Source organism: Mobula birostris, chromosome 18 (assembly GCF_030028105.1).
Source record: "Mobula birostris isolate sMobBir1 chromosome 18, sMobBir1.hap1, whole genome shotgun sequence".
Lineage (NCBI taxonomy): Eukaryota > Metazoa > Chordata > Chondrichthyes > Myliobatiformes > Myliobatidae > Mobula > Mobula birostris.
Genome location: NC_092387.1, coordinates 71,273,627 through 71,292,364, shown reverse-complemented (window position 1 = coordinate 71,292,364; position 18,738 = coordinate 71,273,627). Strand labels below are relative to the sequence as shown.

The window sequence follows — 18,738 nt, the reverse complement described above, 5'->3', positions numbered from 1 at the left end:
TTCACCAACTCACCCAATTTGTTGTTGTAGAAAATTGGAAGATCTCCTATTTTCAATGCATTCATGAGAATAAATACCCCCTTTCTCCGAGGTGCAACAGATTTTCACCAAACCAAAACAAAGACGAAAGAACATGCTAATACAGAAGCACAAATTAGGGGAAGGGTACAAGACCACCTCAAAGGCACTGAGCATACCTTGGAGCTCAGTATAGGCCATTGTGAAAAAAGTGGAAAAAATATGAAACTACAGCCACACTGCCTAGGTCAGGCTGCCCCTTTGTACTTGTAAGAGAGCCTTCTGTGATACCAACAGTCACTCTGAGTGAGCTGCAGAAGTCGGTGACTGCAACTGGAGATGAAGTTCATGGCTCCAAAATCTCTAAGGCCTTGCACAAAAAGAGTATTATGGAAGAGTGGCAAGGAAGAAGCCTTAACTTGAAAGAAAAGGCATATTCTTGCCTGTAAAGACTTTGCAAAGTGTCACTTAGAAGACGCTGTAAAGATATGGGAGAAGGTCTTGTGATTGGATGAGACTAAAAAGGAACTTTTTGGCTTCAGCACTAAGCAGTACGTGTGGCTTAAATCTAATATTGTATGTCAGCATCCCTGCTGTAAGGTATGGTGAATGGAGCATCATGCTATGGGGATGCTTTTCAGTAGCAGGGACTGGTAAGCTGGCCAGGATTGTTGGGAAGATGAATGCTGCTAAATACAGACAGATTCTGGATTAAAAGCCTGGTTGCTTAAACTAGGAGGAAGCTCATCTTTAAGCAGGACAATGACTCAAAGCACACTGCCAGAGCAACCATGGAGTGGCTTCAAATGAAGAAAATTAATGTCCTTGAGTGGCCCAGTCAGAATTGTGACCTTAACCTGATTGAACATCTCTGCCAAGACCTCAAGGTTGCTGTCCACCCAAATAACCTGGCACAACTTGAGCAATTTACGAAGAAAGTGCAGCAACGCTCCTACTTAGAAGTTTCTGATGATAGAAGTTTCTGATGATTCGGCATGTCCTCTAAAACTTTGGCGAACTTCTGTAGATGTGTGTTGGAGAGTATATTGAGTGGGTGCATCACAGCCTGGTATGGAAACACCACTGCCTTGAACAGAAAAACCTACAAGAAGCAGTGGGTATAGCCCAATCCATCACGGGTAAAGCCTCCCCACCATTGATCACATCTACAAGGAGTGCTTTTGCAAGAAAGCAGCGTCCAGCATCCAGGACCCCCACCAACCAGGTCATGCTGTCTCTCATCTTGCTGCTGCTATCAGGTAGAAGGTACAGGAGCCTTAAGACCCACACCACCGTGTTTAGAAACAGCCATTATTCCTTAATCATCGGGCTCATGAACCCGAGAACCTAACTTCACTCGCCCCCATCAGAGTTTTATATGGTGACATGTATATGGTTTGATAATAAATCTAATTGGAACTTTGAAAAGAGAAGATGTGAGGCGATCCAATGCGGAGAATGGAAGCGGGGGGAGTGCATAGATTTCTTTACTTTCCGGTAATTTGCTCTCTTAATGTCTTCGAAGCCATTATGCCATTTTTCCTGACTTTGCTTTCATGAGGTAGTTGCAAACTTGATAGAACTTTGGACTCATGGTTAAATTTGAAACTGGCACTAATATCACTCTAAATGAGCTGGAAGCAAATTGAGATTGACAGCCTGTTTGGTGTCAATTTCCTTAGGGATTTATTCACATTCCAGTTGACATTTTTAAGTGAGGATTTAAACTGAGCAATGTGGAACAGTCTTCCCATTGCAATTGATCTGTGGGAAATATAAGTCCCAGAAAGTGATTCACCTGCTGAAAGGCTGAATCTTTCTATTACTTGCAGGGTATGTTTTAGGCTCATGATTATCGCTTTCCTGGATTAGTACAGTTGCAACAAGTCAAGAACAAGTTGTCTGAAAAAACACAATGTTGGCATTCATTTCAAGAAAACTAGAACATACAGTAAAAGCAAGGATGTACCTCTGATGCTTTATAACAGGGGTGTCAAACTACTGGCCCGCAGGATGACTTGGGGAAAAAAAAGTATATTCACGACCATTTATTATGTATCTGTACGGCATCTGCTCTCTCTCCCACCGCTGTCTGTACCAGCTGCTGCGCCGGCAGCTTGTTGTGTGCACTTAGAAAACAATAGGCGGCAGTTAACCACCCGCTGTGCATAAGCACCTACCACCCTGCACTGAAGACCACTGGGGCCCCACTTACGTCGTCAGACACAGTATAAACACACAGAGTACTCAGGTAAGTAACACCTGTAGCAAGGCTGAGACTGTTTGCTGCTGCGGTTCAAAATGCTTTCCAAGAAAAGAAAAGTTGACATCGAAGGTTGGATATTCAATAATTGGAAAGATTGTTTTTTCTTCTGTGAGGTCAACGGCAAACCTGTGTGTCTGATATGCTCGCAACAAGTGGCTGTGGCAAAAGAGTACAATATCAAATGACACTATGAGACGTCACATGGAGAAAGATATGACAAGTACGCAGGATGACTCAGAATGCAAAAGGTAAATGAGCTTGAAGCAGCTCTGAAAAAACAGCAATCAGTGTTCACCAAAAGTCGAAAGACTCATGATGGAGCTGTCAAGGCCAGCTATATTATTGCCAACAAAATAGCTGCTGTGTCGAAGCCATACTCGGGGGGGGGGGGGGGGGGGCGGAATTCATCAAAGCATGCACGCTGATGGTAGCTGAGCTGGTGTGCCCTGAGAAGAGACAGGCTTTTGGTAATATCAGCTTGTCAAGAAATACTGTAGCAGAGAGAATCGGGGACCTTGCGGGAGATTTAAACAGTCAACTAAAAGACAAAGTGAAGTCATTTATTGTCTTCTCTATTGCAATTGATGAGAGCATTGACGTGACTGATGTAGCTCAATTGGGAATATTTATTTGTAGAGTTGATGCGTCTTTGACCGTCACCAAGGAGTTTGTGGAGATGGTGCCCATGACAAACACCACAACAGCAAATGACGTTTTCTCCAGCCTGGTCGAGGCCTTGGCCAGACTAGAGGTTGACTGGGGTCACGCTGTCAGCGTGGCAACAGATGGCGCACCGTCCGTGGTCGGGGAAAAGGCAGGCGTTGTTGCGAAACTCAGAGAGGAAGTTCAGACAGGGAATCCAGAGCAGGAATTCTGGAATTTTCGTTGTATTTTCCACCAAGAGGCATTATGCTCCAAATGGAACTAATTGAAATTCAATGTATCTCTGCTTTGAAATATAAATTTGAGACTGTGGGTCTGCACTCATTCTATCAATACCTGGGACCAGTGTAACCCAAGATGACAGACTTTGCGTCAAGGATCCTTTGCATGTTTGGGACAACATACGTCTGTGAGCAGGTGTTCTCCATAATGAACATTAACAAATCCAAACTGCGCTCGCAGCTGACACACAGACATCTAAATGACATTATGAAAATCACAACTGCCCAGAAACTGGTCCCTGATGTTGACAAACCCAAGAGATGTCAGGTGTCTGGAAGCAGCAAGTGAAAAAAGAGTGACACTGTTCAGTGCACTGCAACATGTAAGCAATATGCATTATGAAATATTGAGTGTCATAATATTGTGATTCATTCATTTTCTGACTATTATTGTAAATGTGATCACTTTAATAAAAATTAGAGGCTAACTGTGTTCATTGAGTTTGATTGCTGGAAGCAGGCTAATAAAAATTAGGTGCCATTGTGTAGCCTACATTTACAATTTGTTTCATTAGGTCTACATTTGTGTCTGCTAATGTTTGATTTTAAATGGTTTATTAATGGAAAGGATGTGGCTCCCAAAACAATCTTAGCTAAAATAGCATCGTTATTTCTCTCTCTCATCACAACTTTCTTGTAGCCTACAACTAATCATAAAAATAATGCTTGCTAGACAATCTTCTTCATAAGAAACTAAATTCATAAAGTGAAACACTTTGTAGTTATAGCAGAGACTGAGACACATGAGAGCAGGTTGAAATAACGAAGGCGACGAAAGCTGTGGGAGCACACGCATGCACAACTGATCCGGCCCGCATGAAGTCGCATTTTGCCCAGTTCAGCCCGTGACCTAAAATGAGTTTGACACCCCTTCTTTATAAGGTGTTGATCAGACTGCATCTGAAATATCGCGAGCGATTTTGGGCCTTGAATCTAAGGAAAGATGTGCTGCTGTTTGAGATGGTTCAAAGGAATTCATAACAATAATCCCAGGAATAACAGACTTAATACGCAAGGAGTGTGTAGTGTTCTTGAGCCTGTGCTCGAAGGACTTCATAATGGTGATGGGGATTTCACTGAAACCTACCAAATATTGGAAGGTCTAGATAAAGAAATTGTGAAGAGGATGTTTCCATTAGTAGGAGAGTCTAGGGTAAGAGAATAGCCTCAGAAGAACAGGGGTCTCTTTAAAACTGAGATGAGGAATTTCTTCACTCAGAAATTTTGTTCCCACTTTGGGCTATGGAGGCCAAGTCCCTGGGTGTATATGTCAGATATGATTAGTAAGGGGATAAAGGGTTATGCAAGAAGGCAGGAGAATGTAGTTGGAAAAAGAAATCAGCTATGATTGAATAGTGGAGCAGACTAAATGGGTCAACTGCTGCTGAATGTTTTGGTCTTAATGGTCTAACATTGACCCCAACATGAGGAAATCTGCAGATGCTGGGAATTCAAGCAGCACACACAAAATGCTAGTGGAACACAGCAGGCCAGGCAGCATCTATAGGAAGAGGTGCAGTTGATGTTTCGGGCTGAGACCCTTCAACATCTTGTGTGTGTAACATTGACACCATCTAGGTTAAAAAGTGCTTCATCATCCACCATCTCTCCACCATTGGCACAGAGTGGTTAAAATGTAATGCAGTCACTTGCCAGGTCTTGTCCAACGTCACATCCCAAGCTTCCGGTATCTGGCACCATGACTAAAGGCAACAGATGTACAAGAACACCTTCACCTGCAGGATTAAAATTTGAATGTGATCTGCATGAGTTCTGCAATTGGAGTAGTGGCTGATTAATTCAAAAGACAGCTGGTCTTCAAGCAAAAACTGTAACCCCCCCCCCCCCCCCATTGTAATAGTTGGACACCAATGTCTTTAAGAATGCAGGCTGACTGTTCACAGTGTGAAGCCATTTGATGTGGAACATTGTGATTTGTACCATTGTAACTACATGTGGGAAGATGGTTAAAAAAAATTCTTTCATGTTCATCAACCCACATTAAAATGATTTGTTTCTGACTTAGTGGAAACATTAGTTTATGGACCATTCTCAGAAATGGATCTCCTGCATAACCCAGATATGTATCTGCATTTGATGTAGTGTGGGGATTGGAGAATTGGAGAGCTGGACGTTCCACCGGTTCTCGGGTATCTTTCTGTAAGATAACTTTGAGTCTAATCAGTATGTGCAAGTGTTTTTGTACTGGAACGTTGATGGAGGAAGTGAAAAGGTCATGTAGCATACAGGTGAATGAAGCTTCCTAGGGAGAGTTTGGAAGAAATGTGTTCAGAGCTATAGGAGGTAAAAAGAGCACAAGAAAGAAAAACTAATTGTATCTCTTTCAAAAAACCCCCCACAGGAACCAGGGGCTGAAAGGCCTCTCACTTTGCAGTGATATATACCTGCCCTACCAGAAGCAGACTTATCTTTGAGAGTGGAGAAACAAAGCCATTCCTTCAAATACAAACGGCTGGACGAATTCTGAATGCTTCACTTCATGAACTTTTTACTGCTTTTTTTCTTGAGAAGCAGCTGTATTCTACTTTCTCTAGTACTAAATTATACTTTTGTTCTGATTTAAAGGTATGGGTTGAAGACAAATGACCAGATCCTGGCTGATGAGAAACACAAAGGACTGTAAGTGAACTTTAGTGAAATAAGTAACTAAAGGAGACTGAAAATAATTTCAGGATGTAAATAATAGATCCCTGTAAAACTTGTACTCTTGGTATGTCTAAAATAATGCAGAGGGGCCAAGTTGAACAACTTGACCTTATTGCTGCTTACTCATTAGGGAGATTGATGAATGCACTGTAGGAGATTGAACGAAGACATAATAGTACACTGGATTTGTGAGGCTTTGAATATTGCCTTAAAATCTTGCACAGAGCTTTAAGTAGAGCACTGTCTGTTTGTGTATAGTAACTGAATACATAACCAATAAGCGGTGAGTCCTAGTCCTTTGTATAGGATCCTGCTTGTGCCATTTTTTGAAATACAAAATTGTACAGTGCTACATCAGAGGGGCTATATGCATTGATTGAATACAAGATAAAAGCCTTTGACTTCAGGTAAGAGTTAAGGTTGGGACTAATGTAGAAGAGGGGTCCCCAACCTTTTTTGCAGTGCGGACCGGTTTCATGTTGACAATATTCTTGTGGACTGGCCAACCGGGTGGGGGGTGGGGGGTGGGGGGGGGGTGCGGGATGGCTGCCAACGGACAAGAGTAGCAGTCAAATACGTTGCGTTTACCCAGAGAAAGACTACAATGACCATGAAGCCTTGCACGGGCACCAGTGCGCATGCACGCACCTGCCAATTATTTTTTCTGTAAATTGTTTTTAGCGATTCTGTTCGGAGGGGGGTGTTAATCACGACCGGAATATTGGTGATAAGTGGCTAATACACTCAATTTCGTTTCTAAAAGGCTTTATCTAACAAATTTAATATTAAACACACAGTGCATTTTCCTCGCATGAATACAACGATAAGTCAATTATCAGGGGAGGACAGGAGGTTGAAGTAAATGTTGAACGAACTTCCGGTAGAAGTGTCAGAAGCAGGTTCAATATTATCATTTAAAGAAAAATTGGATAGGTATATGGACAGGAGAGGAATGGTATGGGCTGAGTGCAGGTCGGTGGGACGAGGTAAAAGTTGCGTTGGGCACGGACTAGAAGGGCAGAGATGGCTTGTTTCCGTGCTGTAATTGTTATATGGTTATATAAGTCAATAGCATCATAACATTTTAAGTAATGTTTGGATATTAAACACACAGCGCATATTTTCCCCGTATGAACATATAAAGTCATTGCAACGCACCAATATCGCTGAATCAGTGGGAGCCCTGGGCTTGCTTTCCTGCAACAAGACGGTCCTAACAAGGGGTGATGGGAGACAACGATACTCGAACGGGGTTCCTTATGTCCAGTCTAATCCACAATTTAGTTTTTGTTACATTCATCGCAGAGATATGTTGGAAATGGAAGCAACGTTTTCGGTGCTTCCGTGGCTATCTCAGGATATTGAGCGTTGACTTTGATCCAGAATGCCGGCAGAGATGTTATGTCAAACAGACTTTTCAGCCCGCCGTCATTTGCAAGCTCGAGGAGTTGATCTCCTTCCTGCGCTGACATGGACGATGCGCGCGTAATGGCTCAACAGTGCGTGACAGGGAATGAGGAAAGGTGCAGCTGACTCATATCGCCAAATCATATCGTTTCCTCGCGGCCGGTAGCGCATGCTCTGCGGCCCGGTGGTTGGGGACCGCTGATGTAGAAGGACTGATATCAGACTACAGGAAGATATTGTAGAGATATTTAGGAATGAAATAGTTTCTAAAAGGATTGAAAGTATAGTTTTGAATACTGCCATGCGTTTATGTGCCATTCAAAGAAAATGGTTGTTTTCTGACAAGGAACTACAATGTATATTTTTTCCTGATTCTGGATTGTTCAGAAATAATATTAAGTATTTATGATGAGGCAGCTTTTCAGATGATAAATGCTATGTGATATGCTCTGCAATTTTCTATCAGGAGTATATTTTTATTCAGGGAATGATTGCGCAGGAAATGCTTGCTCTGATCTGAGGCAATAAACGTAACAAGGCTTGAGGGACTCTGTTGGTCAGAGTTGACCATGGATATTGTGACTTAGCTGTCTAGATATGCAAGTCTGGGCAGTACGATATGGAGAGCAAGCCGTTGTCCATGTAGCAAGCTCTCCCTTTCCATGCATCTGCTGAACCCAAAGGAACGGCAGAGACCGATACAATTTGGTACCAGCAGCATTGCAGGAGTTGCCAGTCAGCATTGAACTCAAGGCTCAGTAGTTCAGTTTTCCTCTGATGGAAAATTCTATCTGTGTAGTCATTGAAAGGACAACCTTGGTCAGTAAAAAATTGTTTTGAATCTCATGTTTTCAAGTCTTGCTGGGTGAACGCTGATAAATATTTGTTATAGATAACAATGTTATTTTGATTTTAACCTTGAAGTTAGTTACATTTAAGATAAATCATTTTCTGAAACAAACTTGGCTGAGTTATGTAACAGACATTAAACAAGCAAAAAGTAGCAGTTCTTTTCAATTTGTTTTAACAAGCTAAGAACAATCCGCCAGTGGTATTGAAAATGCAGTCTTTTGTGATGTTAGTGATTTTCTTAATTTGTTGAAAAAATATCCTGTCCAGAAAGAGAGTCATTTAGTCTACGAAACCTGCAACATCCAGCATTCATATATTATCATTATTCTACCCCACTGCAGATTGTTTGCTTGGTTGTGATTATCTCTTCTCAGAACTTCTCTTATTAAATAAGAAAAACAAAGTTCTCCAGTTCCTTGGTTATACATCTCATTACCTTGTTTATATGCCTTTTCTTGAAATTATGCTTCAATTTCTTCCATAGAGGGCTATGCAGTAGGGAAATTCTAGGCAGCTTCTAGAGTAGGTTACATGTTCAGCACAACATTGTGGGCCAAGGGGCTTGTAATGTGCTGTAGATTTTCTATTTTTGACGTTGCCACATTGTCTTAGGATACACTTAATCAGGCTTGAGGATTTAGCCACTTCAATGTGCCTCAAGACTGCCAACATCATCTGTGTGAATTTGCGTATCTGTTCTAATCCATCGCTTTTTATTTCCCTTGGTTTCAATTTCTTAGTTTCCATGACCATTCCACAGTAAATACAGAGGAGAATATTTAACACTACACCTTTTGTTGCTTCACAGATGTCCACCTTGATCCCTGAGGTGTTCTATTCTTTCCCTAGTTACCCTTTTGATTTTAATATGTGTGTAGAATTACTTAGGGTTTTCCTGAATCTTATTTGGCCACATCTCACGTTCTGTGGTCTATGCCACCAAAACTGCCCACATTCAGCTTCGTGAGTTTTAGAAACTGAGCACTTCAGGCTTGCAATGAATTTGCCCATTCTTCTGAAACAATTTCCAAAGTCATCCTAAACTTTCGCTGAAATTGTAACTTTATAATCATTTTCAAATTACATGGGTTGGTGCAATTAATTCATTTTACCAATTCATGCTTGAATAAGAAACCTATTTACACAGAAGCCAAAAGATTTAAGACTGTTTAATGTCATGTCCAGTACACAAGTATAAAGGAGAATGAATAATAGTTACTTCAGATTTGTTGCAGCACAAAAAACACAGTAAGGGACAATAATAAATAAAAACAAGTTCAAGTGGAATGGACACTAGTGCCAATGTGGGGGATGAGACGGGAATAGTATTTTTCAAATGGAAAACCAAAGAGTCAAGAGAGACATAAGTTGGCGCAGAATAATTTAAATTAAATTCAAATAAATAATGTTTAAAAAAACACTCCCACTATTTGTCGGGGGAGAAATGACAATCAAGGTTATTTCGTCAGAGAGCTGTATGTTAACCATGGACTGTTGAGCAGCAGCCAATCTGTGATCTGAAACATGGGCAGAAATAGCTCACTCAGGTTCACTGCATTGGACTGTGACCAATCACTGATTGGGAGTGTGAGAAGAGAGCTACATCTTCAATCAGATTCACACTCAAGATTAAAAAGGCAGAACTTTGCCACAGTTTTTCAGAGTTGGACTGTGACCAGTCGCTGAGTGGGATTTATTAGAAAGGGCAAATAAAAATAATGCAAGCACAAGCAGAGCAGCCATTGTTGTGAGTGGACCAGTGCTCGGAGTGACTTTGGCTCATGCTTGGGCAAGTTAAGTATCTGGTAATTTTTTTTTTCTTAATTCTTCATTCCTCATAGTAGTGTGGTGAGAATGGCTCCAGGGTCAGTGTTTTGCTCTCCGTGTCAGGTGTGGGAAGTCTGGGAGGCCTCTAGTCTCCCAGATAACCATATCTACACCAGGTGCACTGAGCTGTAGCTTGACGACCTTCGCTCGTACGGGACATGAGGTGATAGAGAGGAGCTACAGAGAGGTAGTCACCCCTAGGTTGCAGGAGGCAAGTAATGGGTGACTGTCAGGAGAAGGAAGGGAAATGCGCAGCCAATGCAGAATACCCCTGTGGCCATTCACCTCAATAATAAGTATACCACTTTAGATACTAGCCTGCTGGTGGTGCAGTGACATCAGCGCCGGACTCCGGTGCGAAGGTTCCCGAGCTTGAATCTAGTCAGGTCGCTCCCGGGCACGCTTTCCATCCATGCTGGGTTGAGTGTTGAGCTTGCAACTTGACCTCGTAAAAAAAAAAACACTATGCTGTGAGAAGGACATGGGGGACCACTCCCAGAATCTTTCCTCCAAGACAACCACTTGAAAAGTGGTCGCCGAGGCTCTGGCAGAGTATGGCACATGAAAAAAAAAACTTTGGATACTGTTGAGGGGGAATGACTTAGTGGAGGGTGGGGGGAAGCTGCAGTGACCAGGTCCCTGGCACCGAGGCTGGTGCTGTGGCTCAGAAGGGAAGAGAGGTGATAGGAGATTCCACAGTCAGAGGAACAGGGGAGATATTCTATGGGTGCAGATGATAGTATGTTGCTTCCCAGGTGCCGATGTCAGGGATGTCTTTGATCGGGTCCACGGCATTCTAAGTGGGGAGGATGAGCAGCCAGAAGTCTTGGTACATACTGGCAACAATGATATGGGTAGGAAAGGTGAGGAGATCCTGAAGAGAGATTTTGGGGAGCTAGGTAGAAAGCTGAAAAGCTGGACCTCCAGGATAGTAATCTTTGGATTGCTACCCATGCCACGTGCCAGTGAGTGCAAGAATAGGATAATTTGGCAGATGAATATGTGGCTGAGGAACTGGTGCAGGGGGTAAGGTTTCAGATTTCTGGGTCATTGGGAACTCTTTTGGGGAAGTTACAACATGTACAGAAGGGATAGGTTACACCTGAACCCAAGTGGGGCTAATATCCTTGTGGGCAGGTTTGCTAGAGTTGTTTGGCAGGGTTTAAACTGATCTGGCAGGGGAAGGGGACCAGAGTGATTGGGCTGAAAATGAGGTAATTGGATTACAAACAGAGACAGTATGTAGTGAGCCTGCTAGCAAGGACAGGCTGATAGTGCAAAACTGCAGTCAACAGGATGAGTTGCAATGTAAAAAACTGACAAAATCAAGAAGGGTGAATACAGAACTGAAGGTGTTATATTTGAGGGAATAAGATGGACTAAACTTGTAGCACATTTACAGTTTGGCATATGTGAATTGTGGCTGAAAGAAGATAATAGCTGTGAGCTTAACATCCAAGGATACACATTGTATCAAAATGTGATGACACAAAGCTTGGAGGTGTTGTGGATAGTGTGGAGGGCTGTCAGAGGTTACAGCAGGACATCGATAGGATACAAAACTGGACTGAGAAGTGGCAGATGAGTTCAACCCAGATAAGTGTGAGGTGGTTCATTTTGGTAGGTCAAGTATGATGGCAGAATATAGTATTAATGGTAAGACTCTTGGCAGTGTGGAGGATCAGAGGGATCTTGGGGTTCGAGTCTATAGGACATTCAAAGCTGCTACGCAGGTGGACTGTGTGGTTCAGAAGACATATGGTATGTTGGCCTTCATCAACCATGGGATTGAGTTCAAGATCCAAGAGGAAATGTTACAGCTATATAAAACCCTGGTCAGACCCCACTTGGAGTACTTTGCTCAGTTCTGGTCACCTCACTACAGGAAGGATGTGGAAACTATAGAAAGGGTGCAGAGGAGATTTACAAGGATGTTACCTGGATTGGGGAGCATGCCTTATGAGAACAGGTTGAGTGAACTTGGTCTTTTCTCCCTGGAGCAACGGAGGATGAGAGGTGACCTGATAGTAGGTTTATAAGATGATGAGAGGCATTGATCGTGTGGATAGTCAGAGGCATTTTCCCAGGGCTGAAATGGCTAACAGGAGAGGACACAGTTTTAAGCTGCTTGGAAGTAGGTACAGAAGAGATGTCAGGGGTGTGTTTTTTACGCAGAGAGTGGAGAGTGCGTGGAATGGGCTGCTGGTGACTGTGGTGGAAGTGGATACAATAGGGTCTATTGATAGTCTTTTGAGACTCTTGGATAGGTACATGGAGCTTAGAAAAATAGAGGGCTATGGGCAACCCAAGGTAATTTCTAAAGTAAGTACATGTTCAGCACAACATTGTGGGCTGAAGGGCCTGTATTGTGCTGTAGGTTTTCTATGTTTCTAAAAGGACAGGGAGGTAGGCAGAGGGGGTGGCGTAGCTCTATTGGTAAAAAATGAAATCAAATCATGAGAAAGAGATGATATGGGCTAGGAAAGTGTTGAATCATTGTCGGTAGAGCTAGAACTGCAAGCGTCAAAAGACCCAAAGGGAGTTGTATGCAGACCCCAAAATAATAGTGAAGGTGTGGGGCAATTTTACGATAGTCGTGGGGGATTTTAATATGCAACTAGATTGGGAAAATCAAGTTGGTGATGGATCCCAGGAGGAAACAATTTCTAGAATGCCTACAAGATGGCTTTTTAGAGCAACTTGTGGTTGAGTCCACTAGAGGATCAGCTGATTTGGATTGGGTATTGTGGAATGAACCGGAATTGAATAGAAAGCTTAACATCAAGGACCCCTTCGGACACAGTGACCATAATATGCTAAAATTCACCCTGCAATTTGAAAGGGGGAAGATAATGTCAGACATATCAGTATTACAGTTGAGTAAAGGGACTTGCAGAGGCATGAGAGAAGAACTGGCCAAAATTGATTGGAAAAGTACACTGGCAGGAATGACGGCAAAGCAGCAATGGCTAGAATTTCTGGGAGCAGTTTGGAAGGTGCAAGATATGTACGTCCCAAAGGGGAAGCAGTCGTCTAAAGGCAGGATGACAAAACCATGGCTAAAACAACAACGCTAACATAACAGCCAAAGAGAGGGTATGCTGTCCTCACTCGTTTTTCCCGTTTTCTTAAGCTAGACAGATGAATAACTCCAGTCCTGACATAGCTGTACTTGAAGGCAGTTTTAATTATTCACCAATGAGTTATAGTACACAAGGAACCAGTGTAAATGATGTACTTCTCAGCATTTTAACGAAAGGCAGATTCAAATATTGTTGAAATTCCTTTGACTATTAACAAGTGCTTCTAACTACTAAATGAAATATACTATCAGTTATATAATGGCTAACCTAATGTTGAAAGCTAATTGCTTAACAATGTGATAGTAAGTCAACAGCAGCAGTGAAATTACCAGTAGTGAGACTTAGTAGAGATAGCAAAGCACATCAGGAAAGACATACCACCTGGTATCTGTAAAAGATGTCACCAGCTGAACCCTGGATGAAACTGAAAGGTATGAAGTTTGGATAAGTCACCTGGTCCACACCTCGGGGTTCTGAAAGAGGGAGCTGAAGAGATTGTGGAGGCATTTAGCAATGATCTTTCAAGAATCAATTGATTCTGGCATGGTTCCTCAGGATTCTTTCATTCCTGAGGAATGAAAGGTTGCAAATGTCACTCCACTCTTTAGGAAGGGACAGAGGCAGAAGAAAGGAAATTATAGGCCATTTAGTCTGACCTCAGTGGTTAGGAAGGTGTTGGAGTCTATTTTTAAGGATGTGGTTTCAGGGTGTGTGGAAGCATATGATAAAATAAGCTGTGGTCAGTATGGTTTCCTTAAGGGAAAATTTTGCCTTATAAATTTTTTGGAATTCAGGTAAGGGAAATGGTTTAAGCTGCCAGTGCTGAGTATCCCCCTCAACAATAGGTATACCACTTTGGATACTGTTGGGGGGAGGGGGCAACGACCTAACAGAGTGGTCAGGTCTCTGGCTCTGTGACTTAGAAAGGAAGGGGGGAGAAGAGGCGAGTTGTAGTGATAGGGGATTCGTTAGTTAGGGGAACAGAAGGGACCCTGTGTAGGAGAACGAGATTGCTGGATGGTATGTTGCCGCCAGGTTCGGAGACATCTGGAATAGAGTCCTCCACATTCTTAAGCAGGAAGGTGAGCAGTCAGAGGTCGTGGACCATGTAGGCACTAATGACCTAGATAGGAGGAATGATGAGATGCTGTAAATTGATTGCTCAATTAAAGGGCAAAGCCTCCAAGGTTGTGATCTCAGGATTTCTACCTGTGCCATGTGCTAGTGAGGCCAGAACTATGATGATCATACAGTTTAACACATGGCTAAGAAGTTGGTGTAGGAGGAAGGGCTTCAGATTTTTGGGCTCCCTTATAGGGAAGGTAGGACCTGTACAGAAGAGGTGGTTTGCACCTTATCTCGGGGACTAATATCTTATCGAAAAAGGTTTGCTAGTGCTGCACAGCGGGGTTTCACTGTAGTTACTGAGAATGGGAACCAGACTGCCAAAACAGATAGTGGAGAGGTTATGGAGACGAAGTCGGGAATCAAAAAGTTGAACGTGGTGTGACTAATGCCCTGAGCTGCGTATTATTTCAATGCAAGAAATATTGTCAGAAAGGCATTTGAGCTCAGGGCATGGATCAACACCAGGAATTATGATATTGTAGCCATTAATGAGACTTCGTTGTAGGAGTGGCAGGATTGCTGCTCAATATTCTGTGGTTCTCTACGAAGAGGTACAGTCAACGTTTCGGGCTGAGACCCTTCGTCAGAACTTCATTAGTCCTGACGAAGAGTCTTGGCCCAAAACGTCAACTGTACCTCTTCCTAGAGATGCTGCCCGGCCTGCTGCGTTCACCAGCAACTTTTATGTGTGTTGCTTGAAATTCCAGCATCTGCAGATTTCCTCGTGTTTGCGTATTCTGTGGTTCTATTGGTTTTGGTGCAATGGTGGGAGGGATCTGAAAACCTGTGCCAACCAACTAACGTGAGTACTCAAGGATTTTTTCAACCTCTGACTGCTACAGGTGAAAGTTCCCACTTGCTTCAAAAAGGCAACAATTATACCAGTGCCTTAGCAAGGACCTGGACCCATTGCAATTTGCCTATCACCGCAGTAGGTCAATAGCAGAGGCAATCCCAATGGCTCTTCTCATGACTTTAGACCACCTGGACAACACAAACGCCTATGTCAGGATGCTGTTCATCGACTATAGCTCAGCATTTAATACCATCATTCCCACAATCCTGATTGAGAAGTTGCAGAACCTGATTCTCTGTACTTCCCTCTGCAATTGGATCCTCAACTTCCTAACCGGAAGACCATAATCTGTGCGGATTGGTGATAACATATCCTCCTTGCTGACGGTCAACACTGGTGCACCTCAGGGGTGTGTGCTTAACCCACTGCTCTACTCTCTATATACACATGACCGTGTGGCTAGGCATAGCTCAAATACCATCTATAAACTTGCTGACTATACAGCCATTGTTGGTAGGATCTCAGGTGGTGATAAGAGGACATACAGGAGTGAGATATGCCAACTAGTGGAGTGGTGCCGCAGCAACAACCTGGCACTCAATGTCAGTAAGACGAAAGAGCTGATTGTGGACTTCAGGAAGGGTAAGACGAAGGAACACATACCAATCCTCATAGAGGGATGAGAAGTGGAGAGAGTGAGCAGCTTCAAGTTCCTGGGTGTCAAGATCTCTGAGGATCTAACCTGGTCCCAACATATCGATGTAGCTATAAAGAAGGCAAGATAGTGGCTATACTTTATTAGGAGTTAGAAGAACACGGTATTGTGGGTATGGTATTGATGTGGATAGAGAATTGGTTGGCAGACAGGAAGCAAAGAGTGGGAATAAACGGGACTTTTTCAGAATGGCAAGCAGTGACTGGTGGGGTACCGCAAGGCTCAGTGCTGGGACCCCAGTTATTTACAATATAAATGACTTAGACAAGGGAATTAAATACAGCATCTCCAAGTTTGCGGATGACACGAAGCTGGGCAGCAGTGTTAGCTGTGAGGAGGATGCAGAGTGACTTGGATAGGTTAGGTGAGTGGGCAAATTTAATGGCAGATGCAATTTAATGTGGATAAATGTGAGATTCTCCATTTTGGTGGCAAGAACAGGAAAAACAGATTATTATCTGAATGGTGGCCGATTAGGAAAAGGGGAGGTACAACGAGACCTGGGTTTCATTGTACACCAGTCATTGAAAGTGGGCATGCAGGTACAGCAGGCGGTGAAAAAGACGAATGGTATGCTGGCATTCATAGCAAGAGGATTTGAGTACAGGAGCAGAGAGGTACTACTGCAGTTGTACAAGGCCTTGGTGAGACCACACCTGGAGTTTTGTGTGCGGTTTTGGTCCCCTAATCTGAGGAAAGACATTCTTGCCGGGGAGGGAGTACAAAGAAGGTTCACCAGATTGATTCCTGGGATGGCAGGACTTGCATATGATGAAAGACTGGATCGACTAGGCTTGTACTCTCTGGAATTTAGAAGATTGAGGGGGGATCTTGTTGAAACGTATAAAATTCTAAAGGGATTGGACAGGCTAGATGCAGGAAGATTGTTCCCGATGTTGGGGAAGTCCAGAACGAGGGGTCACAGTTTGAGGATAAAGAGGAAGCCTTTTAGGACCGAGTTGAGGAAGAACTTCTTCACACAGAGTGGTGAATCTGTGGAATTCTCTTGCCACAGGAAACAGTTGAGGCCAATTCATTGGCTATATTTAAGAGGGAGTTAGATATGGCCCTTGTGGCTAAAGGGATCAGGGGGTGTGGAGAGAAGGCAGGTACAAGGTTCTGAGTTGGATGATCAGCCATGATCGTACTGAATGGCGGTGCAGGCTCGAAGGGCCGAATGGCCTACTCCTGCACCTATTTTCTATGTTTCTATTAAGAGATTTGGCATGTCAACAAATACACTCAAAAACTTCTATAGTTGTACCATGGAGAGCATTCTGACGGGCTGCATCACTGTCTGGTATGGAGGGACTACTGCACAGGACTGAAAGAAGCTGCAGAAGGTTATAAATCTAGTCAGCTCCGTTTTGGGTACTAGCCTACAAAGTACCCAGGACATCATCAGGGTGTGGTGTCTCAGAAAGGCAGCGTCCATTATTAAGGACCTCCAGCATCCAGGGCATGTCCTTTTCTCACTGTTATCATCAGGTAGGAGGTACAGAAGCTTGAAGACACACACTCAGCGATTCAGGAACAGCTTCTTCCCCTCTACCATCTGATTCCTAAATAGAATCTTTGGACAATACCTCACTATTTTTTAATATACAGTATTTCTGTTTTTGCACATTTTTAAAATTATTCAATATAAGTAATTGATTTATTTCTTTTAATTTTATTTTCTTCTCTCTCTCTGCCAGGTTATGTATTGCATTGAACTCCTGCTGCTAAGTTAACAAGTTTCACATCACATGCTAGTGATAATAAACCTGATTCTGATTAAAGATGGAGGGGTGGCATTACTCGTCAGGGAAAATGTCACAGCAGTACTCAATCAGGATCGACTGGAGAACTCGTCTAGTGAGGCTTTATGGGCAGAACTGAGAAATAATAAAAGTATGACCGCATTAATTGGGCTATAGTATTGACCACCCAATGGTCTGATGGATTTAAGGAAACAAATTTGTAGAGAGATCATAGACTGTTGCAAGTACATGGATGGGAGAGGTCTGGAGGGTTATGGACTGGATGCAGGTCAATGGGACTAGTGGAATAATGTTTTGGCACAGACTAGAAGGGCCGAATGGCCTGTTTTCTGTGCTGTAGTGTTCAATGGTTCTAAATATAAAGTTATGATTTATATTTGTGAAATAATTAGGTGATTTTAAATTTTCAAATATTGACTGGGCTCCCATACTGTAAAAAGACTAAACAACAGGAATTCTGCAGATGCTGGAAATTCAAGCAACACACATAAAAGTTGCTGGTGAACGCAGCAGGCCAGGCAGCATCTCTAGGAAGAAGTACAGTCGACGTTTCAGGCCGAGACCCTTCGTCAGGACTAACTGAAGGAAGAGTGAGTAAGGGATTTGAAAGTTGGAGGGGGAGGGGGAGATCCAAAATGATAGGGGAAGACAGGAGGGGGAGGGATAGAGCCGAGAGCTGGACAGGTGATAGGCAAAAGGGATAAGAGAGGATCATGGGACAGGAGGTCCGGGAAGAAAGAGAAGGAGGTGGGGGGGGGCACCCAGAAGATGGGCAAGGGGTATATTCAGAGGGACAGAGGGAGAAAAAGGAGAGTGAGAGAAAGAATGTGTGTATAAAAATAAGTAACAGATGGGGTACGAGGGGGAAGTGGGGCATTAGCGGAAGTTAGAGAAGTCGATGTTCATGCCATCAGGTTGGAGGCTACCCAGACGGAATATAAGGTGTTGTTCCTCCAACCTGAGTGTGGCTTCATTTTTACAGTAGAGGAGGCCGTGGATAGACATGTCAGAATGGGAATGGTATGTGGGACATGTCAGAATGGGAATGGGATGGAGATGTCTTCCTTTTTTAAAGAAAGGGGCTTCCCTTCCTCCACTATCAACTCTGCTCTTAAACGCATCTCCCCCATTTCACGTACATCTGCTCTCACTCTATCCTCCCGCCACCCCACTAGGAATAGGGTTCCCCTGGTCCTCACCTACCACCCCACCAGCCTCCGGGTCCAACATATTCTCCGTAACTTCCACCACCTCCAACGGGATCCCACCACT

General features: G+C 43.3%; 1 protein-coding gene across 6 annotated transcripts in view; it reads left to right on the top strand.

Moving 5' to 3' along the window:
* LOC140212226 (adenosine kinase-like) overlaps window positions 1-18,738 on the top strand; it is a 297,931-nt gene that overhangs the window by 28,801 nt on the left and 250,392 nt on the right. For all 6 annotated transcript variants that reach the window (XM_072282952.1, XM_072282954.1, XM_072282950.1 and 3 more), the window contains exon 3: window positions 5,815-5,868. In XM_072282952.1, coding sequence (XP_072139053.1) covers window positions 5,815-5,868 — 54 coding nt within the window. The remainder of the gene's footprint in view (window positions 1-5,814; window positions 5,869-18,738) is intronic.